The sequence below is a fragment of the Carica papaya genome, chromosome 4 (assembly GCF_054855325.1).
Source record: "Carica papaya isolate Zhongbai chromosome 4, ASM5485532v1, whole genome shotgun sequence".
Lineage (NCBI taxonomy): Eukaryota > Viridiplantae > Streptophyta > Magnoliopsida > Brassicales > Caricaceae > Carica > Carica papaya.
Window position 1 is genome coordinate 29,933,266 of NC_142312.1, and position 26,218 is coordinate 29,959,483.

The 26,218-nt window shown below is 32.6% G+C and overlaps 1 protein-coding gene across 3 annotated transcripts; it reads right to left on the reverse strand.

The window, feature by feature from the left end:
• Positions 1-8,980: 8,980 nt before the first annotated feature.
• LOC148266538 (Transducin/WD40 repeat-like superfamily protein) lies at positions 8,981-26,143 on the reverse strand. Of its 3 annotated transcripts, XM_088218870.1 has the most exons (6): positions 26,016-26,143; positions 25,721-25,783; positions 25,321-25,605; positions 24,253-24,414; positions 23,512-23,996; positions 8,981-9,657 (listed from the first exon to the last, which is right to left on the reverse strand). In XM_088218870.1, the coding sequence occupies exons 3-6, from the start codon at positions 25,601-25,603 to the stop codon at positions 9,286-9,288; spliced, it is 1,302 nt and encodes a 433-aa protein (XP_088074996.1). In that variant the 5' UTR covers positions 25,604-25,605; positions 25,721-25,783; positions 26,016-26,143; the 3' UTR covers positions 8,981-9,285. The 3 variants fall into 3 exon arrangements, with proteins under 3 accessions (XP_088074996.1, XP_088074998.1, XP_088074997.1); XM_088218872.1 differs by lacking the exon at positions 25,721-25,783 and having other exon boundaries at positions 25,321-25,720; positions 26,016-26,120; XM_088218871.1 differs by lacking the exon at positions 26,016-26,143 and having other exon boundaries at positions 25,721-25,996.
• Positions 26,144-26,218: the final 75 nt, after the last annotated feature.

A 26,218-nucleotide genomic window follows, 5' to 3' on the forward strand; every position in this document is an offset into this window, starting at 1 on the left:
AACCATGGCATAATTAATTAAAAATAATTAGTCCACATAAAGGAGATGTTAATTATGGTAATTAAATCACGTCCGTAAATTAATAATCATATAAACTCTAAATGAAGATAATATATAATTTTTTATGAAGAATAATGAAATTATAAAAAATACCAAGTTAATAGATTATTAGTAATACCATTTTATATAATTGAATGAACTAATAATTACAAATTTAAATTCTATACATACACTAAATTGTAAAAATATAAAATTAGTATTTTATATCTTTTTATAAAATAAAAAAAAAAATTACTATTACCTTTAGTAAATATTAAAAGTAAAATTAATGCATGGGATTAATTAATTAAGTATTTTTTTAATGGTAATAGTCAAAGGGTTAAGAGTTGGCTTTTAACTCTTTGACACTTCAAAAGGGGCATCGGAGATTGTGTTGAATTTCACAACTTTTGATGTAGAATATAAATCATTGTTTTGCATGGTAATTTGCTTTTTCAACACATAATTACTTACATCAAGGATAGCTCACCTTCCAATTCATGCAATGATTCATTCAATACCCTCATATATATATATATATATACATATATACATATACATATATACATACCTTTTCTTTTTCTTTTTTCTAATTGAGAGTTTCTACAAAGAAAAAAAATGATGTGATTTGAATAAAATTAATTTAATATGTCAAAATAGAGTACTCAAATTATTCTACTAAAACAAAAATATTATAGAGATGAAACAAAATTTTAAATTAATTAATACAACATCAATATAAGTCTAATCTATAAGTGATAGAACCTGAGCCACAATTAATATATTAAACAATTTAGAAGTTCATAAAATTTTTAAAACTGATCGACAAAATGTGACCTACATGAATCAGAAACCTTAACCTAATAGTTATGTTTTGTCCTTTTAATGAAAAGATAAGAGTTTTACGTTAATTGGTTTTGTATTTTTTAATGTATCGAAAAATATCTTGTCAATATTTGACTAAATCAGAGTCATTATCTAATAAATGAATAATAGATTATATTATATCAATGAATAGTTAAATTATTCTGTTTTCTATAATATGTAAACTTAAAGAATAATTATTAAGAATATAATAATAATTAAGACAAAGAGAAGATTTAAATTAGTGTTAATGAATAATAGATATTTTTACAAAGTTATAACTTCAATCTTTTTCAGGGTGTCGTATTCATGTTAAGACACACTTATTAATTACTTGCATGCACTTATAGGAAAGCTACTAGCTACTATATAGGCCACACAATAATGTTTATTTTATGTCAACACACACATACACGCACGTATATATACACTATATACACCTTACCCTTTAATTTTTTTTGCCTAGTAATCACTAATTGATCCTCTCAACCCACTATTGATCTAAAAAAAAAAAAAAAAATCTTATCAATATTTGAAAATTACATGTCGATCAATTATCTTAGTTGGAATCTTCAAACTTATGTCAATGTGTACTTTCTAATGCACTTTGAACTTTATCTCTAAATGTTGTACAAACATAAATATCTCTTCATCTACTCTTAGTTAGCCAATCATATATAGTTAGTTTACTTATAATATATATACATATATATATATGTGTGTGTGTGTAGTGAAGAATGATAGTTTTCTAAGCAATCGAAGGTAACATGAAATCAATAGTTAAATTGTTATGTCGGCATTATTTTTGAGAAAATCAATATTTAAATGATAATATTTTGAAAATAACATTGAAAAGAATTGTTTTATCAACCTACTGAATTATTGGATTCATAAGCATAAATAATATATATATATATATGTGTGTGATTAATTAAAGACAAATTTTTATTTTTTTATTATAAATTATTAAATTCTATTTAGTTTTTTTAAAATAAAAATGTATATATTTCGTCAATTAAGTAAGTAATATAAATTTTTAATAAAAACATATAATATAATCTTCCTACAAAAACATAACTCATAATCTATATTGAAAGGGGTTAAAGAAGGCACAATAATTATCATGCTTAATTCATTTTGTACTAATTAATTTTTTGTTTTGTTTTATACATTACATTAATTAATGCCAAGCTATCTTGCCGACACATGTATACAACCCCAAGAAGGAGAATTGCCCACACAAAGAAACCATCATGATATCATATTCATATATACATATATGCTTTTATATATATATATATGTATGTATATGTATGTAAATATGTATAAAGACAGATGTTGAAATGACATGCATTGCATATACCACTACAAAGATCATCATCATCATCATCATGATCATCATCATCATGATGCTGGTACTTGCCTAGTACCAACACTAAATATATGGCACAATCAGAACTTGTCTTCACAATAATTGTCACAAACCAAAAGAAAAAGAAAGAAAATTATCCAAAGCTTGAAATAAATAGAAAGAAAAGCTACTTAGCTTTATCGATAAATGTATGTATGTATGTATATTAATATGTTCACCACTTCATGCACAACAAAGTTTGTAAAACATGTATGACACATACAACCACCATTAATTGCTGCAAAAGTGAATATCACCATCATTTTTCACTCCCCCAAAACTTAGTAAACTACACCCTACTCAAATATGTATACATATATATATACACACACATTTGTGTATCAGTTTTGTCGAGCTCTACCTAATTTAGATTGATTTTTGATCTTAAGGTTAAGTATTTTTAAGATTTATGCTAGTCAAAGGCAGGCTATTTTGCATTCCTATATTTAACAATTTAGTACAAAAGATAATATTGATAACCTTGTTTCAACTTTCAAGAGAATCAAAACTTGATATATATATATGTATATATGTATATTATATTAATCTTGTTCTTTCTTTTTACTACTACAAGAAAAAAAGAAACGTAATGCATGCATATAGATAATTCCCATGAGACTTCTTTTATCCACATTCAACTTCATTTTCCATATACTACTAAAGAAAACCATATGCAAAAAAAAAAAAAAAGGAAATGACTTTAACGCACCATTAACTTCGGCTTTTTGACAATTATGGTCTTCTTTATCAACTTCTTTTCATGTGCAATAAATTTTTAAAATTCGAATCCACGTAAGTTTTGACCATCTGTTGGAGAAAAATATTAATGAACTCTTTAACCGTTAAAATATAAATAATTGATGAATATTTTTTTATTAACTTAAATTTTTAAGATAATTAATTCAATTAGTTTTTAATATAATATCAGAGTCAATATTTTATATTTAAATCCATGTTCCCTCATTTTTATTAAAAATTTATTTGACATAAAGTTCGGTAAACATATACACGATTCACGCTTTAAGTTCAATAGATTTATGCATAAAGGAGGTGTTAGAGTAGTAAATAATTGATCAGAGTATTGTCTTTTATCTTAAATTTTTGAAAAATTGATTCAATTAATTTTTTAATATTAAAATTCTCTAAAAAATTCTTTGATTTCTTTCGTAAATAGATGACTATTTATCAACATCTCTCACTCTGTAATATTTAGGATATTGAGGAATATCTAAAAAATAATTTAAAGAATTAATCTAATTCTATATCTATTCGTTTCCTTTGAAGAAAAAAAAGACCCTAAAGAGCTATTTTTTTTTTTTTTAATTTTTGAAATTTTTTTGATTGATCAGTGCGTGATATTCGAATTTTCATCACTAATAGAATTGAAACAATCTTTTGAACATCATTTTGATTCACTAGAATATGTTATTTGAACGAGCTAAATTTTTTGAAACCATTCAAATATTAAACGTACTTTTCTAAAAAAAATTAATTATTATATACAAACTATATATTGTATTGCCAAATTTAATTATCTCTTAATATATTTATATAAAAAAAATCAATTTCTATAGAGTCATTCTCTAACTAAAGAAGAGATCTTGAATAGAGTTCTCACGTATGAAATTGAGTATAACTTTGCAAGGAAATCACTAACTTATTTTTTAAGAAAAAATGAAAAACATACTCGATATCATTATCAATATCAAAAATATTATTTTTAATATAAATATATATATATAATAGCTATATCATTACTATTTATAACTAAAAAGATGTCATCCAAGATGAAATTTTGAATCTTCGATGCTAAGTGTATGATCAATACTATTGTAATAATTAGAATTCTCGCCCTATATGAAATTATTGATGTTTTTATCTAAATGATTTATAACGTGATTTTAAATATGTATGCATATATACATGCGTACATTAAAACTCAAACTTAATATTTCACATCAATCTTAATTTTAGTTACCTTTTGATTTCATGCATGGGTGTAATTACTATCTTCCTTTTCAATCAATATTTCATGGGAACAGGTAAGTGTAATGGGTTTGCTGCTTCATGAATAATGATCGTGTGTATATGTATGTACATGTATGTGTGTATATATACCGGTTACTGTACTTCCTCGTGAATAGAGACACTGTTTATGGCTCTGCAAGCCAATCTGTGCCTGCTGGAACAAGAATCTAGAGATTAATGGTATCTATGTGTGTACATTGCGAGAAAAGGAAGCTCTACGCCCAACTATTTTGTCACTATATAATATAATATATATATATATATGGACACCCACGACGCAAACTGCCTTCTTCATTCATTATACAGAAAATTATAATATAATCATCTTTAGTAAATCGTAGTATAATATGAATAACCTTAATAATTAACTTATACTCTCTAATATTAAATTCCGCATAAGAAGTTTTTAAAAATCCAACGGTTAAAAAGTACCAGAAAGTTCCACACGTATAAAACCATGCTCAGGCACAAATATATACATGTACAAACCAGTTTATCTTCATATATAACACATGCATGTATATATATATACACCTATATATATAATTTTGTCCTTGTAACACAACATAACAAAGTATATATAAAGAGTAAACAAGCATATTACATTCTCATAAATAAACACACCTATTACTTATATTCTCTCTCTCTCTCTCTCGTACACGTATACAGATGGACACACACACACACACACACACACATATATATATATAGAGAGAGAGATAGAGAGATAGAGAGACAGAGAGAGGGAGAATATATATTTACAAGAAAAGTAAATCTATTAATTGAAAGACCGGAAATAAACAGTAGACAGCAGCAGTGAAGAAACTATAAAATAAGATAAAGGGAGGAGCATGGCTGACATTTAGATGACTACAAGTTTCATGCAAATACATACATATATATATATATATATAACACAGTAAATCACTTTTAGAAAAATTCTTTACCTTGAAAAAAAAAAAGGCTGAAATGAAATCTGCTTTTAAGCTAAAAGCAGGTAAGATGATGGCAACAGAATCTAAGGTGGTGCAGGCAGCAGCTGGACTCTAGCTGGACTCAGCTTATATTATCTTGGTGGTGTCAACTGGTGATGACAAACATTAAAAACATCCTGCTCATATAGCTTTTCATCATATAATTACAATTAAACAAAACCAAATTTTAATTCTTTAATCAACAAAACAAGGAAGGTTTAGATTATAATCATGTTTGTGGTTGGATTTTACAGTGACATGCATGATACAGAATATATATATATATATATGTTACGAGATGCAAATAAAAGTGTCAGCACTTTGTTGAATTGAATGGCCTACAAAGAGTACCCAATATGTATATAATGGAATAGTATAACTTCCCAAATTGGAAAACTAAAGGACGGTTTAGGAAAATGATTGATTATAAATTAATTTAAGGAAAATTAAAAAGGGATGATTAAATTAAAGATATATGTGAGGAAGGCAAAGCAAATGGGTTTGTGAATATGACCACAAATCACATGCTACTTACCAATAAAATGAGTGTGTCGGCTCACTTTTTAGGGCTAATATTTCAAGGTCTATAGTGACATGTTTACACTTTGTGTAGAGGCATGAAAACATTGTGATTATGGGCTAGCATGTAGGAGAAGATAAACATTAATCAAAAGTTGATACGCATACATATATATATATATATATTATATATAACTATATTTAATGAATGAAGTGATGGAAGGTTGGAAAACCCAAGTTCGCAAATGGGTTTATAACTTTAAATGAGTTATTCGGTCAAATACTATATTTGAATTGATTTTTTTGAATGCTTATATTTGATTATATTTTTCTCTCATATGGTAGCATGTCATAATGAATGTAAGTATTACATCATATATATATATATATATATATTTGCAAATTGAGATTTTATATAACTAGAATAAATTTATTTCTAAAAAAAATTTAATTCCAATTGATTATTTATATTAAAAATACAAATAAATTAGTGTGAAAAATTAAGTTATTAAAGTTCTGAAATGAAAGGAAACCCAATAGAAAACATGACAAGATGGACCAAAAAGGGAGAAGAAAACCCAAACTTAATCAGCAAAAAATAATGAAGGTGGCTTTTTCTGATTTGATGATTCTAAAAGCAAGAAATCTCCATCGTTAAGCAATGGCTTATAGATTCCTTTGCTAATTAATTGCCTTTCTGTTTGGCCAATCAAAAAAGAAACTTTGTTTTTTTAAGACCATGTAGGAGTTTATGTCCAATCCTATATAGATTATCATATATATATCTATATATTCAACTCTCTCTCTCTCTCTCTCTCTATCTATATATATATGTGCATATGTGTGCATGTATATATATATATATATTATATGTATGCGCTCATTGGTAATAAAAATATAACCTTTGAGCCCATCGTTTCATGTCCCCATTTAGGGTAACCAAGTGGGTCCTCATTGGCAGCGAATACCCGCTTGACCACAAGTACGCAAAAGCAAAATAAAGAAAGTCTTTCTCTCTTTTACACTATGATTAGAGCCATTTGGACATCTATACAGCAGTAGCAGTAGTAGCACAGCAGGGCTATATAGGCACAATATATGTATATATATATATATACACACACGCATACATTTTGAGCTCACTTGTGTCATATTTTTGAATTTCTTCTACAGGGTTCATATCTTTTATGATCTCGGATAAAGTTTGAAGGACTCACCAAGCAAACGAACAGTTGAATAATTCACATTTTTTTATTTGACAAATATTTTTAAATACTTACGTGTATATACATACATAGAGAGAGAGAGAGAGAGAGAGAGAGAGAGAGAGAGAGAGAGAGAGAGAAAGAGAGAGAGAAGGGTTGGAGGAGCTTTGAGACCAAGTAAGGTGGGGAACATATTCATATGGAAGTTGAAAGCAATATATGTACATAGGCACATAGGCTGCATAAATGTGTTCCTCATCACTTAAACACACAAGGCTTAGAGATTAGCATTTTTTATTTTCTTTTACAAAAACTTCATCAGCCATGATTTTAAAAGATGAGAGAGATACATAAATAGGTATAAGTGAAGGAGAAAAGAGAGGGAGGGAGGGTTTTGTGGGTCATGTATGTTTTTGAGTAGTTGATGGTTTGTCTAGAGAGTGCTGTATATCTTAACAGAAGATGGAGAATATATACATATGTAAGTATGTTTTTTTTTATATGGGTTTTAATTATAATTATAATAATAATAATAATATATTTGACTAGTCTTAATCTATGGTTTTTTGGGTGAGGTGTGGTGTTTTGAAAGATAAGGGGCTTTTTATTTATTTAAAGAAGAAATTGGACCCATCTACAAATATGCATCTGAAAAGGGGAAGGTGGTGTGGTTATGTCTCCTGAAAAAATTGACCCCCATCAAAATATGGAAAGAGAACTGCATATTATTATGTCTTGTTTCAAGTGTGTATATATATCTGTGTATGTCTATGTGCATACGTATATCTAATATATGTGTGTATATATATTAATTAGCCCCCACTCGTACCCTTATATGAGTTATGCATAAATAATAAACCCCTCTTATATGATGGGGTAGGTAGTGATTAAGGGTACCTGGACACATGTATAGGAAGAAGAAAACTACTTACATCCATGGCCAGCCGCCACTAAACTTTGGCTACCAACATATCACACCTCTCTAAAACTCGTACCCCATTCAAATATTAAACTCATAATGATTCCATTCCAAATAGCACAAAAGAGAATACTAATAATGATTTTGTATTTATTTCTATTATCTGTATTGCATTGCATTGCATTTTCCATTTTCAAATTCTCCATTACATGAATTTTGTTGTGAGATAGAAAATGATGTTCATGGTGTTTCTTAAAAAAAAAAAATGAAATAGATGTTATTGAGTTATTTTTTCTTTATCGAAATTAAGTTTCTATTCGATTTTTAGTTAAAGACAAATTATCTACGTCTGAGGTTAAGAAATACATGATAAACATCTTTACAGTCTCGTTGGAGAAATCGAAACCTAAAACTGACTTTTATATCGATGCTGAGTTATGCAGGAACTAATACATTGAGTTTATTGAGTAGTTTGTAAGCAAGCAATTTGGTTTCATGTATTTCAGGAGTACACAGGAACATGCTATAATCATATATGTATATATATAAACATAATAGACAAAACGCATATATATATATATCTATAAGCAGACAAATATTATCCACCCTCAATATATGGTGATAGAGAATGCGTAAGCCTTTGCAACTTGTTGATATTTCTTTGTGATGTCAAACTCATCTCGTGTCTTTTTCTTCGTCTACCATGATTCAATGAAGCATGTAATCTATCATCCACGAACAACTACAGGAATTTTCTGGAGATGTCAAATTGCCTATTAACACTTTTGGAGAACTTTTAAGCATCTAGAAGCTCACAGAATATTAGCAGCCATGTTCCATCCCATCTCCTCTGCTAGAAAAAAGCAGAATCAAAATCTTAGCCATTTCAAAGAAATGTTAAGCTGATTTAGGTTTGGAAATCAAATATCGCCTATGATTTGCTTTGGCTCTGTAATTCTACAACATGCTAGAAGAAATCAGTTTAATATGTAGAGAAAGTTATGCATCTAAACATTAAGAGTAAGAGAAACGTAAACAGATGACTGTAAGATTGTAAGATTCATAATTACAACCCAGTTTGATGTTTTGGGCTGTCAGGTTCTCATATTGAACTCTTTGATGGTGGAAATTGAACACAATAAATTAGAAATAACTGTGAACTGAGTCTAATATTAAAATTACAGCTACGATCTGATTATATTAAAATGAAAACAACTTAAAAGTTCTCAAAAGGGTGAGATAAAGATGTGTGTATCTCGTCTTCCTTTTCTCTTTTAAGTTGTTTTCTTGTTTTTTTCCTCCTTGTATGTTTTTACTAAAGCAGTTTCACTCGAACACAGAAACCTCTCCGCTCCAACTGCAAGTTGCAGTTATGTTGGGCAAGATCGGGTGAAAAGCAACGTCTGTGCAAGCTTCCTCATATGCTTTGATTTTCCTTATGAGCTCCGACGATCTATAGTTGTAAAAGTATAAAGAACCATCAGATGAGCCCGAGGCAAGGATCTCCCCATCCAGGCTGAAATTGCACCTAATGGGGAACCCAGATACTCCATGGCTTTCATATCTCTTGTACTTGTCTAATTTGAAAGGAGGAGCTGAGGAGAAGATAGCAATATAATTTCCATTTGACTGGGCAACAAAACACGGATCAAATGGGTGGATCTTGACACAGGGACAAGTATAAGCCTCCACATAAACCTGATAAGCAAATTAAACAAAACATAGCTTAAGAAATAGGCAAACTGTTGCTCTTTAATTCAGACCTCTTAAAATGTGGCTCAGAAGTCTTGTATGTCATTCACAACAAGGCATGCTTTGTGAAAATATAGATGGTCTAAATCCACTTTATATGGTACGAATTCCATTTCCAATTTTTCCAAAAATATCACCAGCATTATAATTGTTGATTAGACAAGGCACTGGTTGGTCCAGTACATCAATTATGTTGATATGGCACACTAGATTTCTTCTTTTTTATTGCCATTAAAATGGACAAGCAATGAAACCCTTAGGGGTGTTTCACTGTCGCAAAGACGACAACACCACTCCTCCCCAAACACACAAAAGAAGAGCATACTAAGTAATCTCCAAGATATATTTACCAAGAATGTGAACAAGACATAAAATCAATCTCCTATAAAAGGAGATAGTGAATTTTGACGTGATAGTAGATCATCCATTTAAACATCATAGGACTGACGTACATGTTCACGCCAAAAATTTTATATTGGCAAGCTTTTCTTTGTGAGAGAAATCACCTCTACTTTTGGCTCAAGATTATTTGCATGCAAGTATAGAAGATGGCAAAGCCACAAACCATTATTAAAAAAAATTCCATCATCAGACTGCTGACTTAGTCAAGTGTTTGCGAGAAAGCTCCCAACTAGCTGACTGGAGTGATGGTGAGAAAGAAAGTAGGTAAGGAGATGGAAAACTCCAACCTCAGATCAAGAAGGAAAGGAGGCTAACCATGGCAGAAAACTCAGGAGGTTTGTTGATGATTTAGGAAACCAAAGAAAGATAAGAAGAACAAGATATTTTGAGACTGCTGAAAAGTGAAGTTTATTGACCAACTAAGCATCTATTTATAAAGCATAAATAAAACTGAATTGCAGAAAAATATGCAGCATGATTAGCATACTAGCAGAAAAATATGCTGCATGATTACCATATCAGCAGAAAAACCAGCAAAAGAAAATCTGCCTAAAAAATAGCATAAAGATCTGCAACATATCAGGTAACTTCCTAAGAAAAAGCACAAAAGAATTTAAGTGCCTAAAGAATAGCAACAAAAGAAAAAAAAAACTGATATCAGCAGCTTTATGAGTCATCCAGTCAATGCTGCTCCTTGACTCTGACGCTGCATGCTTCAAGCTTTTGCCTCAAGGATTCATATCTAACCTAAGGAAGTGCCTTTGTTAAGATGTCAGCACTTCTGATTTTTTATTTTGCAGTGGATTAGTTGCCCTTCTCCTTTTGTAATTCTCTTAAACGATAAAACTTTATCTTAAAGTGCTTTATCTCGCCATGGAATATTGAATTATTAGCAATTGAAGTGGCAGTTTAGTTGTCAACAAATATCTGTGTGCTTTCTTCTCGTACCATATGCAATCATCATTTGTCCTGATCCAAAGGGCTCCGTTCGTAGCAACAATAGCTACATGTTCCGCTTTTGCAGCGGATTGAGCTATGACTTCTGTTTCTTAGAACACCATGAGAAAATTTCAGAACAAAGACTAGAACAGTAACTTGATGTGCTTCTAATATCATCAACACATCCAACCCAATTACCTTTAGAATAACCATGGAGATTGAAATTTTTAATTTGACTGAATCTTATTCCATAATCAACAGTGCCGTTAACATATCATTTTTTTTTGCTGCTTGAGGATGATTTTCACTTGTACAGTGTGTGTATCTTGATAGCAAAGTTATTGTGTGCACGATTTCTAGTCTAGTTGTAGTCAAATACATAAAGCAGCCTATTAGGCTCCTATATAACCTTTTACCGACCCTTTCAGCTTCATTTTCTCTGCAAAACTTCTTTGGATTCATTGGAGTTGCAGCTGGCTTGCACTAGTCCATATTGAACTTATTGACGACTTCCTTTGCATGTCTTTGCTAGCATATAAATATTTCATTTTCTTTTCTGCATACCAAGGAAGAATGTCATTCTTCCAAGGTCTGTTATCTCAAAGGCATCTTTTATTTCTTCTCAACTTGTCAATCAATTCATTATGTGACAAAAAATTTCATTATTAACCTTCTAGATATACAAAGTAAATTCACTTGGACTTTCTTCAAAACCTAAGTTTACCAAATCTAATCAGTTCTGCTGTACTAGGACCTCTGTTTTAAACCATACAAAGCCTTTTTCAGTCGAGATACCTTCTCCTCTCGTCCTTAAAGAGCAAATCGTTCAGCTTGTTCCACAAAAATTTCTTCATCAAACAATCCATTCAGAAAGGTTGACTTGACAGATATTTGGCGTGTACCCCAACACTTTTGTGCGGCAAGAGCCAGCAATATCTTTAAGGCATTTGTAGGAATCCAACTTTTTATCGAAGTCCGAATCCTATATAGATTGATATCCTTAGGGAAGTCTCCCTATAAAATAGAATCATAGTCAATTTTCATGATTAAATTTTTTTTTTCTTTTTATAGGACTTATTTGTAGTTAATTTCCTATTAAAACTCTCTCTAATATTTTCTTACATATATTCAGATGTTGTAAACTAAGTATGATAAATAAAAATTCAATAAACAAGAAGTTTAAAGCAGGATCTTTGAATCCTAAAATTTTTTCTCTCTTGCCGATAAGCAAATATGGAATGGACATAGCCAGAATCCAGTGACCTCTATGAAATCACATCTAGGTCTAATGAAACTATTTCTATCAAACCACCTGAATCGGAAGACACTCAAATTCCGATCACCAGCCACAGACTAAATATAAGCAACTATATTCAATGATCTCAATTAGTCAAGACATTTATTTATTTGCGGAAGAGGGAGAGAAGAATACCCCATCAGAATAGTCCCAACTAAGTGATGAAGATCTAAAATTCCAAACTATAGAAGACTAAGAATAATTTGGTCATATCAGGACTGATTAGCTCCATGAAACATGATATTGGTGAGAATTTCTTGTGGTATGGGATAGCACACGATATCCAGGAAGCAACCAAGGAATTCTACTAGAGTAAATAAACTACATCAGAAATTTTGCTATTAATTTAGCCTCCACAATCTGTGACAAAAAGATCTATCCGTAACTCAGTACTACAATATGCTTATCCATCACTAACAACGGCTTGATGTATTTAAGAAATTTGCATGGAGTTGTCTAAATGATGTAAAAAACAATACATAGAAATTTTAGAAAGAAAAAAATCTTTAAATTTCTTATAGGATTGAATAAAAAACTAGATGAAGTCCGGAGAATAATACTCGGAACAAAACTATTATTTGATACAGTGAGCTATTCTCCAAACTAAGGAGAGAAAAAAGTAGAAAAAATGTAATATTGGGAAATGGATTCACAAGTCCTACTACTAAGCAAAACTCTACCTTAACTATCCGGGATCCTTATCCCAAATCAAACAACCGGCAAAGAAAAAGAAGTCCTTGGTGAGATTGTTGCAGAGAACCAAGTCATACTCAAGAGAATTGCTGAAAAATTTATGAAAAAACAGCTGATTTGAATCCCACAAAATCAACCACAGATAAACCAAGCAAAGGAAATTATGCCTCTATTAATGAATGTATCTTTACTAAGAAATCATGACCATTCAGCAAAGAGTAAATAGAAGCCCTCAAAAAAATGTCCCTACATCAAATTTCCATCAATACCAACATAAGACTTGGGACAAGAACTCAAAAAGGTAATTCTTTTGGTGCTCTTAATATTATTTCAGGAAGTCAAGATACTTGGATCATTTGACTTTGGGGCATCCAACCACATGATGAAAAATAAAACATTACCACAGAATGCAATTCATGCAAAGAGGACCTCATCGGAAAATGATGGATAGATCTCACTCAAGAGTTGCTGGAATAGGTGATATCCCCATCTGAAAGGAACTAACCTTAAAGGAAGTACTTCATGTACCTAATTTGAATTGTAACTTATTATGAGTAAGCAAACTTACTAAGATCATAATTATATTGCAGAATTTTCCTCAAACTTATGTGAATTTTGTGATTTGAATTCAAGGAGGACGTTGTCAATACTTAAGTGTACTATGAGCTCTTTCTCTTTAAGAATAATGGATTTTTTAAGAGACAATTCCATAATATAGAATATGTTAAATCTCAAAATAATCCAACTTACTTAGACAATGTTATTACAATTATATCATAGCATTTTCGACCCAAACCTTGTATATCTTCAAAAATTGTCCCCTTCTTTATTCAGAAAAAAAAATCGAAAAATTTTCATTATGAAATATGTTAATTGTAAAATACACTCGTACTATATATTTCACATTGCCCTACAAAGTCTCTATATTGTTTGTTATAGTACATAATTATGTCTGGGGGCCAACTAGAATTAACAATATTACCGGTACTAGATGGTTTACATCCTTTGTATATAATCATACAAGAATTACATGGTCATCTCTCGTCAAGAAAAATTAGAAGTTGATCATATATTCAGAAAATTTAACAATACGGTCCTGACTCAATTTCAGACAAAAATACAAATGTTGAAAACAAACAATACAAAAGAATATTTTTAAAAAAAAATTAGATATATATCTTGAAAAAAAGAGGGAATTGTTCATCAAAGTTCATATGTTGATATCCCTCAATAAAATCAGATAGTCAAAAGAAGAATAGACATCTCTTGGAACTTGCCCTGATCCCTCATAATCATAACTCAAGTTCCAAAATTTTCATGGGAGAAACTATTCTAACTGCAACTTACCTTATCAATAGTATGTCTTCTTGAATTCTTGAGTTTCAAACACCCTACCAAGTTATGTTTCAATACTTTCCAACTACTCGACTTCTATCTACCCTACCTATTAAAATCTTTATTTGTTCAGCCTTTGTTCACATACACAAACATTATAGAAATAAACTAAACTCCAAATCAATAAAATGCATCTTTGTTGGGTATTTATCAAACTAAAATGGATATAAGTATTATTCACCAATCATTCAAAAGTTCTATAATTCCATGAATGTCACGTTTCATGGAAAACAAACATACTACAAACATCGTACTCACGAGAAGAAGAATATACAAAAATTTCAATTTTAAGACTTTATTATTGAGTATCTTCATCCTCTTCCAGCCAAACCTATTCAATCTCTAGAACACATAAATTGAGACAAGACATTTGAATATGAACCTATTCATGATATTGAAAAACCTGAACTTCGAGTCTACACCAGAAGGAACAAGAACCAAGAAGAGAAAGTCATCACCACCTTATTAGAGTCATGAATCCAATTTGGATCCAGATCCAACATCATTGAATACTTCAGATAATCCAAGTTCAGATCTCTTCCTTAATAATCTGTATGATTATAGACCTACTGCTTTAAGAAAACAAAAAAAAGCAAGCGTTGATCATTCTATTCACAATTTTATTTCATACAAAGATTTGTCATCAACTCACCAAGCATTTGTTAACAATATTGATAAAGTACAAAAACCAAGTACAATATATGAAGCATTAGAAGCACCAGAATGGAACACTGCAATTATGGAGCAAATCCAAGCCTTATAAAAGAATGAGACTGAGGAAATAGCAGAATTACCACCTAAGAAACACCTAGTAGACTGTAAATGAGTGTTCACAATCAAGCATTATGTTGATGGTTGTATCAACAGGTTCAAAACTCGATTAATGGGCAAAGTCTTTACTCAATCCTATGGAATCTATTATTATGAGACATTTACACCAGTTGCAAAGCTTAACATAGTCTGGATACTAATATCTTTAGCTGCCAATCTAGATTAGCCACTACTCCAACTATATGTGAAGAATATTTTTCTTAATAGAGAACTAGAGGAAGAAGTTTATATAGAGATACAAATAGCCTTTGAAAGTTAAATCATTAACAAAAACGTAAGTAGGCTAAAAAAGTCCTTACATTGACTCAAACATGGTTCAACAAATTCACTAAAGTAATCAAGTGGTTTAGATATAATCAATATCAAACAATTCATATTATGTTTGTTAAGCATGATCCTTCAGAAAAAGGGACAATCCTCATTGTATAAGTAGATGACGTAAATAATTAGAGGAGATCACACAGAGGAGATACTCATTAAAAAAAAAGTCTTGATTAAAGAATTTGAAGTTAAAAACCTAAGAAATCTCAAATATTTTTTGGGAATAGAAATTGTTAATTCAAGAAAAGAAATCTCTGTTTCTTATCAAAGATATATGTTAGATTTTTAAAAGAGATTGGAATTTGAATACAACTCCGCAGATACTCATAAATCCCAACATTAAATTAGAAAGTAAAATTGATAGTGCTCCAATTGAGCAAAAAAAATACCAATATCTAGTGAATAAATTGATCTACCTCTCACATACTAGATACGGTAAGTCAATTTATGAACAACCTAACTGAAGTACTTATGAAGCTAATGTCTCAGATTATCAAGTATCTAAAAATGATAGATAGAAAAGAACTATTTTTCCAAAAAAGCGGAAGTTAAGAAATTAAAATATATATTAATGTAGATTGGGCTGATTCTATGACAGATAGAAAATCCACACCTTGATACTATACATATGTTTGGCGAAATCTAATTAATTTGAGAAGCGAAAAGCAGCCGATGATATCAAAGAGTAGTGTTGAGACTGCGTTTAGAATTTTAATACATGGTATGTGTAAAGAAGTGTGGCTAGAAAGAATATTGAGTGAACTGAACCATCTTTAAAGGATATCGTGAGGTGCCGATTGAACAATTTTTAAACCCATGTGAGGTATCTATAAAGCCTTTCAATGGCAATTGGCAGCCAAAAACGAGATAGGTAGACAGCTTACCTGAGTCCTCGACATCGATGACTCGACATTACGAGACACATGCCATGAATGTAAATAGAAATGTAGTGTGTCTTCCATTTTTTGGTCTCCATGTGAGTCTCTATACAACAACTTTTTCTTCTTTCAGCAACTATAGAGAATAGAATGAAACGGGAGGGTTAGCAGCTAGATAGGAGAAGAGGTAGACATTTTGGTTCTTTGAAATCTAAAAAAACCCAAGGCTTCTCTTCCTTTTTTAAATACCCCATCTAATTTTCATAATTTCATTTAATTCCATCTTTGTTATTATGTTTTTTTAAAAGTACCTTATAGAATTTTTATCATTCTATCTATATCCTGCCACTAATAACATTCATAATTCCATCTATGTCCTACTATTCTCTTTTTCAGCTTTTATAGCTGAACCAACTGACTGAATTATTTCGATCAGTTTCCATTTCGGTTAATCTTCTTGTTTGGTCAGTTCGGCTCGGTCAACGAGGTTTGGTCTGTTTTTTCGGTTTTAAAAACTTGTTTAACAGAAAATGATCAAACCAACCATCGCACACCCTTACCTATTGCTAATGAGACTTCCATATCTTTTCCATGTTTCCTAACTGATCACACTTGTAACATCTTACATCTAGCCTCTACCAACACTTTTTTATGGATGATTGATTCTTTTGCAGTAGGGGCAAGGTGGAAAAACTTGAGCATTGCTGCTTTGGTTATTCTTGTTGTTTCCAGAACCTCCAAGCTTTAACATCTTTTATTACGCTTTCTTTCTTATTCTTGGAACCATTGTTGTTCCATATTTGGTCTGAAAAGCACCCTCCAGAGATCCTTCTTGCCTTATAAGCCTTCTCTATTCCTACGCCCGTAGTATGTTCAACAATTCTGCCAAGCTAGTGCTTGACAAATCTTTATAATTTTCTAAAAATGAATTGTAGCCTGAAATTTTTAGGAATTTGTAGGAATCATCATTAGAATCTTTGAACTATTCTAGAATCAGAAAAATCAGTATGAAGAAGTCTTACTTTGTTGACAATGCCAAGGAGTCTGTCTGAGTATTCCTTGATTGTTTCTAACTTTCATCTTTTACATCTCAAATTCTTGAATCAAGTTTAGTACTTGCATCCCTTTGATTCTTCATATTGTTGCTTCAAAAAATCCCAAATTTTCTAGTGTCATTATTCTGCTAAAGATGGTGGATGAGACAGTCGAAGACAAGCTTGTTCTTGCTTTTGGTTTTCTTTGCTTCATCTCCTTTTGATTTTTTATTTGTGCAAGAATTGGATTGTCTGACGGGAGGGAACTTCATATACTTGTTCAACAGCTTCCCACATATCATTAGCATCAGGATAGACTTCCATTCTAACAGCCCACACTGGATAATTGGTTCCATCAAACACTGGAAGTGTAATTGCAGTCTCTGAAGCTTCTGAGTTCATTCTGAAAACATTCTAGGTTTTTGTGTTAGCGTAGAGTAGGAGATAAGTGTTCAGGAATTGTGTTTGCTGTCCACTTAATCTCACAGGTCCATCAAGATAAGCCTCTTATACCATCCGTTAGCGATTAGAAACCAAAGAAAGATACCAAGAACAAGATATTTTCAGACTACTAAAAAATGAATTAATCAACTAGGCATCTATTTATATAGCATTAAGAAAACTGAATTGCAGAAAATCTGTCGCATGATAACCATATTAGCAGAAAAATCTGCTGCATGATTAGCATATCAGTAGAAGAATCAGCAAAAGAAAATCTGCCTAAAAAATGACATAAAAATCTGCTACATATTAGTTCAGTCTGATACCACAAAAAAAAATTCATTTTCAACAGCTTCATCAGTCATCCAGTCAACAAGACTGCATAGTAGAATGGACTATAATAAGTGTGGAAGACAGGTGTCGTAAAATGGTGGGAACCAGTGCCAAGTTAGTTAAATTAGGGTTTTTGATTGGGGATGTTGTATTTGAATCTTTTTTCTGGAATTTCCTTTCTATGTTATAGCTTGTGTATGATCTGACAAATTCGTAATGCACGGCCTGGTAGTAGAATGATTGTATCAACTACCGGTGACACCAGCTTCCATATAATCTTCTGATATCTAATGAAAATCTAAAGAATTACCCAATCATCTCCCTCTCTGAATTCTCTGCTCTTCCCTATTTCCCTTCTATTCTCTTCTTCCTCTCAACCATCATTTTACACCTACCTTTCTCCGTCCCAAAAGGCCACTGTTATCAGGTCGGCTGAGCTACAAATGAGCCAGTGCCCTGACAACTTGCTATCAGAGTGGTCGAACTTGGTGGAGTTACTTCTTCAATAGCCAAACTGGCGAAGAACAAAGGAAAGGTCCTTGATGACAGACTGTCAAAAGATTACACAGATGAAGGAGCCCCTGAAAGGTCTGGATCAACGAATGCAGAAGTTCATGACTGAGGTCTACAACACCATTGACACCAAACTAGCTGAAACCACCATTCAACTACAAAACTTGCTGGCTGAAACTACGCACTCTATGAGTATCAGCAAGCAACTTTCAGCTCAAACCTCCTATGTGCCACCAACATCACCTCTAAACAAGCGCAGGAATACCCCATCCCCCAAAAGGATTACTGCCAAACCCAAAGGCAAAGAAATAGGGAGCTCCAACCACATTCCAAAATAATATCTTCTTATTATGCATGAAGAAGTCAAAATTGATCCAAGGGCTTGAGGTCAATTAGGGAGAGAATGCTTCGGAGTCTCTCGCCCGTTCTTTGCTGATAACTCCCTTTGTTTTGCAAATCTAATAGAGACACTCTCCTCTTTATTATGCATTCTTCTCTTTTTTAGGTTCTATCAGAATTGAAGATTAATCCGGCTAAACCAAAGTTATGGTCTTGGGAAAGGGGCTAGAAGTAGATTCTTTGGCGAGCATTCTAGGGCATAAGGTGCGGTTGAAATACTTTGGTTTACTTCTAAGAGCTAAATTTAGAAACACAACATTGTGGGATGTAGTGCGGCCTAGATTTGAGAAAATAGTTGCTACGTGGAAAAGGAACTTTTTTTCCAAGCAAGGCAATCTTACACCATTAAAAATATTGTGTCTAATTCTCACATTTATTAACTATTCTTGCTCTCTATTCCTATTTTCTATAGCCAAGAAGCTTGAGAATTTCCAATGTTGTTTTTATGGAACGTTTCTAACAATTAGAGAAAGTTCTACTCTGTGGCTTAGGAATCTCTCAAGCTTCCCCTTTGACAGGGTGGACTCACCAGTAGATCTCTTGTTCCTTTCAACAAAGTGTCGTAAGAGAAATGGCTTTGGAGATTTATGTTTGCTGAAGGTAGCCTTTGATGGACTATCATTAGGGCTACGTTTAGTGTTGAGCACTTGAGTGGAAAGCCAAAATTCTAGAGACTCCTACACAATGGGCTAATGGAAGACAATTACTGCGGTTGGGATGACTTTTGCTCCTGCACCATGATGAGGGTTATGACGAGTAGAAGAGTGTATTTCGTGTATGATGGTTGGTGATTGAGCCTACTCTTAACAATTGTCTTTTCTCTTCCCAAAAGAAAATAGGATATGGCGGGGACCTAGTTCTTGATTTTTACTAGTCATGTGGTTTTGCAAGTGGAGCTTTGCAAGAATCAAATCTGGAAACTGATTCCTAGTTCCTCCTTCTCGGTGAGATTTTTCTACTTGGACCATTTCCCTTGTCCCCCGCTCTTCCCCACCCCGCCCCCCTGTCCTAAACTTATTTTCACCTGAATGCACCCTCTGTAACAATTTCTCTTGCTTGGAAGAAGATTTTCGTCAACAGGTGTTATTTGTATAAGAGTAATGTAGAATCTCCCAACCACCTTCTATTGGGGGACCTTTCTCCTCTAGACTGGTAAATTACTATAAGAATCTTGGGTCTGAATTGGGTAATTTGGAGCTCTATTACAGATGAGATTTAGGTTTGGCAAGATACTTGTGGTAATAAGTGAAAGAGAAAACTTGTTCTTCCATCCCCTTGACTATCTCATGGGTGGTTTGAAAAGAGAGGAATAAAGGATCATTTATTCATTTTCTTTTGTTAGGCTTAGATATTTATGGTTCCAAACTAAAGCTTTTTGTTTAAGGATAGTCCTCTTACTTACAATGGGATTTAGGGGACTTCATCAACATTTGATCAACCTGTCATTATATTTGCTTTATACATTTGTCGTAGCTCCCTGATACCCCTTTGATGCTTTATATATTCTATTTTTTCTCTCAAAAAGTAATTCTCACCTACAAATTGATTGCATCATGCAATCTAAGCTGTTGACAGAAATTCTCTGAATAATTCTATGAATAACTTATGTCCCTCGAGAGTGATTAAAAGGGCATTTACAGCCTCTAATATAATTTTAATCCAAATAAACAAGAAATCTTAATAAGAATTAACTTATAAATAAAGCTCACGGTAGAAAAGGAACAACTATACTAAATTAAGAAACCATAAATAAAATCTAATTATGTCATTCTAATACACTGTCAAACTAGATTAAACAAAAAAAAATTCTCTCTGTTTGTAAGAAATATTTTAAAAAGTTATTTCCACTCTTTTATTCAACACGTATGACACAATTTCATTTAGCCTTCCGACTTCACTAGCACTCTCCCACCTACTCCCAAAAGCCAGTATTAAGAGAGAATTTATTTCGAATTCAGGACCCAATTTCTATCACTCGTCTTAAAATTTTAATACTGCATTTATCTTGTAAACATTCTAATCTCTGCTCTTGTAGTAGTTCATATTTCAGTTTTATGGATGTATTCACCCATATGATGAAATGAATTACCATCAATGTAAAAGCATGGACCATAACATTCTGAATATCATAAGATCACTGTTTAATAATAAAATAGAACTAGACTGGATTCATATTCATCCTGTTCTAATATAATTTCCAAATTAAACAAAAACTAACAAACTATGTACCAGGTATAATGACAGCTGGCCCATTTGTCTGTGTACTGAATATTCTTTTATAGCTAAACTAATAGCAGAAAACACAAGCAGAAATTATTTCCTAGCATTCCAAGTCCTGACAGTACCCTCCCCATGAAAGCATCCTAGTCAACGATCAGTTTCGACTAGAATTCAAAAACTAAATCCTAAAAAAACTCTAATTACATTCTTATTTAGGAATCTAATAAAATACTAATTTACAGAAACATAAACATAATAAAAATAAAAGTCTCCTCTCTTGAAAAGAGGTAGTATTGTGGCTGTATTCTCCATGTTTTATTTATCTTGGATTTGTTCTTTAATATTTAATTAATTCTTATGGTAGAAGTTGAGTTGAAGATGCTTCAAAAGCTTCCAAATTGAAGTAGAAAACAATTCGTCTTCCATGAGAAAATCCAAGAGAAAATGGAGGAGAAATTTTATGAGAAAATTAAGGATGGGAATTCGAGTAGGAATAGGAATTCTTCGTCCTTTGGGTTTCCTTCCTCTTTTATGATTCCAACTCTCTTTAATTAATTAATTTCTTGAAGTGAAAAATTCTCTTAGACTCTAGAATGCCAATCTGATTCCAACATTCATGTTGCCGCAATTCCTAGTCCTAAAAGGACACTTGAAAAGATAAACTTGGATTCTTTTACCCGAGTTGCCCCCTCTTAGCTCGTATTAAGTTGATAAAAACAAATGTGAGAAAATATTATGATTGGAAATTTTAGCAAGCACCTCCAGCTCATCACCAAGCCACCTTCATTTCCAACATTTTCAACATGCTTTGGCTCCTTCACAAATTCATCCAGCTTCTCAACCATCATAGATTCTACAATCTAAACTTATCTCATCATCAACGGTAGGAAAAATCATAGAATTCTTACCATTTCCAATAGGAAAAAAAATTTCGATAGGAAGAACTGGTGCTGAAGCTGAAGACGATGGACAACTCTTCCACATGTTAGGAGAGAAAGTGTTGCTTACAATCTTCTTCATTCTTCATCAAACCTCTGTTTCACACCAACAGCAGCATGCCTGTAGAGCAGCTTTTTGCTTTTGCCACCAAAGCTCATTACTCTCTCTAATTTGCATAAATACGTCCTGAACTTTTGGAATATCTATTCTAATTTGAGCACGTGGCAGTAATCAATCATGATGAACTTTCAAGTAGATTGTAGAGATAAGGAAAAAAGAAAAGGGAGGGTTTTACTGTGTGAAACTTAGAGGGTGCTACAAACAAGGAAAAATGAGAGCAGAAGAAGAGAGTTGCAGTAGTGAGAAGGAGAAAAGCCAAGAAGATTAGAGGAAGGAGCATGGAAGAAAAATCAGTAGCCACCAAAGACCATTGGCTCTGATACCATTTGTCAAGAACCTAGTTTTGTAACAGCAGCTGGAAAGCAGGTTTCGGTTTAGTGTTTGAAGAGTTTAGGGCTGGAGGAGGTAGAAAAAAGGGGATCAGCAGAGGAAGAAGAGAGCTGTGAGGATAGAAGGAGAATAATGTTAGAAAAGATAAAGATAATTTTACTGATATTTCTTCATAATTCTCCTACAAATCTTGGTACTATATATAGTAGTAGTACCAGAGAGAATAAAACAAAAAAATAACAAACTACAATGACAGCGGGCCCATTTGCCCTTGAGTTGGATATTCTTTTACAACTAAATTAATAACAAAAACACAAGCAGAAATTATTTCCCAGCATTCCCAGTTCCTGACAGAGGCATACATATAATCCATACACTAACAAATGCATATATAGAAGTATCTGAATGTCTGAAAAATATCAGTTTGCAATTAGCAACAATACTATGCCTTCACCATAGGGGTTGACCAACAAACTAAAGAACTATTTTTGCTGAAACACCAAAGATTTTATTTCATCTATTTTGAGTTATACATTAAATTTATAAATAAGACTTATTATCAACTGAATTCAAAACTACTATAAGATATGCAAAGTCACGACAAGAATGCATTTAGGTTAGCATATGGAGCCTACTTCAATCAAAATCAGAAAGCAGGTTTAACACAAATATCTTGATAATAGTAAGTTAGAAATACTGGATTTTAGTGCCTAACCTGATTAGACAGTGGAACCTGTCTTGAAACATCCCAAATAATAATTGAGTTTTCACTAATATTTTGACTGGATACATCACTAGAAGAGATGAACTGCTTGCCATCAAGGGTAAATTCAATGTCAAGAATCGGACCAAGACCTCGAGTATATTCGTGAACCGGTTTTCCTGTTCTTATATCCCATAATCTAAGTTGGCCCTTCATTCCCCCAGAAAGGAAAAGGTTGGAGTTGTGAGGGTGAAATTTTACTACTCCAACAACCTGATCCTCCTTGAAATTTTGGGTTTCTATCCCTTTTTCAATATCAATTAGTCTTGATGAGCAATCATATCCACAAGAAAGCACAAACAAACCCCTGGTTGACCATTTCACATCTTTCACACCCGCACTGTGGAAGTTAAATACACGTGCTTTCTTCTGAGATCTGCTCCACACATTCCATATGCAGATAGTGTTATCCAACCCCGCAGAAGCAAGGAGATGAGCTGCAGACTAACTCTAATGAACAGACATAGAAGGACAAGGGTACATACAATAAGAATGATATTTTATGATTCAATATTTCAATTTATATAGTTAACTTAGACATGAAATCAACAATCTAATGTCCAACTTAAGTGGTAGATGCATTCCAATTGAGATCCTACTGAATACTGAATAAACACTAAAAAGGAAATGTTCAGAAGGAACAAATTATATCCAGCAAGAAAGTAAAATATTAAGTTAACAATATGACCATACCATGAGTAGGCGACCAATGAATCGCATTGACAGCCTTTGTATGACTACGTAGAGCTACAGATATCCTTTTTGGTATTTGACTTTGCTGTTGATGGCCCTTTGGTTGTCTCAACAATGATAAGATGTTACGGGGGAGATCAGAATCTGATATGCTTCCCAGAGCTGAGAACAGGCAGAAGATTTATCAGCAAAGGATAAGCACGTTCCTATTGTTGAAAGTTGTCCTTTTTTTTGTTCAAAGATGCACAAAGACGAAAACTGATCATTGCCAAGTGAACAACTATCAGTTTCAACTATCAAGTTTAAATATGAACATATCTAGTGCCTGCTACAACAAATGAAGCAGCCTATGAGGTGTATCAGCAAAGGAGAGCAATTGAGATTTTGTCTTGACTGAAACCCACAAAGTGGTACCTTGCAGCCTATTCCTCTCATCAGCACAAACAGATGATAGTGGCTATGAGAAGGAAACTCCAGACCACGGAAAGAATCATTCGAACCATGAAAAGTTCTATGGCACATCAAGTGTGACTTTCGCATTATGTATCAATTATCATAGAAGCAGTCTATCATACAGAGCAAATGCTTGGGTAACAGAAATTTTGGGAGGGAACTGATAGAAAACCTTTTTCCAGTTCCATTCTTTTTCTCAATAATAGCACCAATTTCTCATTGATTTCAGAACAATCCTCATCACATGAGGCATGCAAACCTTTCCAATATAAATCATCAACAAACAATAAACATTTCCTTCCCTTTGATGCATTTTTATCGTCTGCATTATCCATCAACACGAAGACTAATTAACTTCTACACAACAATGAAACTCTTCAAAATTACACTTATCGCTAATAATCCTGCAAATTACTTCTTGAAGATTTCTACCTGACAACTTTTATCATTGAATCGTATTTTATTTACACTCCTCGTCATAAATAACCCACATTTAGCATCATAACTCCAAACAGCAAAAAAATCAGATTAGAAAATAAAATAATAAAATAATAAAACTTAAACGAAACACACATCACTAAAAGTAATAACTAAAACTCTGCGAAGATTAAATACCTGGAGGAATGACGACCGAAGGATTCGGGTCCTGTCCTGGAGCTGCTGGTAAGGAATCTAATAATGCTCTCTCTCTTTTGGATATGTATCTCCCAGGAACCGGAGATTCAGTTAAAAGATGCGAACACTGGTAGGTCGGGGGAAGCACTGGGTGATTTGAGTATCCAAGTTTCTGCCTCTTTGGAAGAGGGAGCATACTGATTTCATGTTCGGGTGTTGGTTCAGGCTTCGTTTCAGGTTCATCGTCTGAGTCCCCGGAGTATGCACTACAGAGAAGATCCATGTCTGAAGCACCAGTAAAATTTTGACGATAATTAGACGGTTTCCGCAAGCACTGTAAGTTGATAGTTTACCGAGCTTTATAATTCATAATTAGGGAAATAAATCGAAATTCCCCAACCTGTTTAAAAAGACACACGGCGTCTTATCATCAACAGCGTCATTGCAAAGTACGAACAGTGTTCTGTCAAATTCCAGTCCAATAACAGATAAAATTCACATTATTCTGGATTTAGAGTTCAATTTCGATAACAGCCATACATTATACGAAAAAATCATCTCTTATACGCAGATCACACTAGCAATATCAACAAAACAATCGTTGCAATCAAAGTTCAGTTCGAGTCTCTCAAAGTCAAATTTTCAAATATAAACCAACATTTCGGAATCGGAAGAAAGTGATATGTGAAGATTACTTGAGAGAACAGCGAAGGAATCCGATTGCAACGCCGAGTGGGGTAGGAGGAGCTGCTGAGTCTGGGCCTTGGAGAGAATCGGAGCTGGGTTGAAGAGTAGAGAAGATGAAGTAGAAGGATAAGATAATACAACTCCTAAGATTATAATCTTTGCACTGAGGCCCATAACACAATGCTAGATATTCTCCGGCAGCCCATCAGTC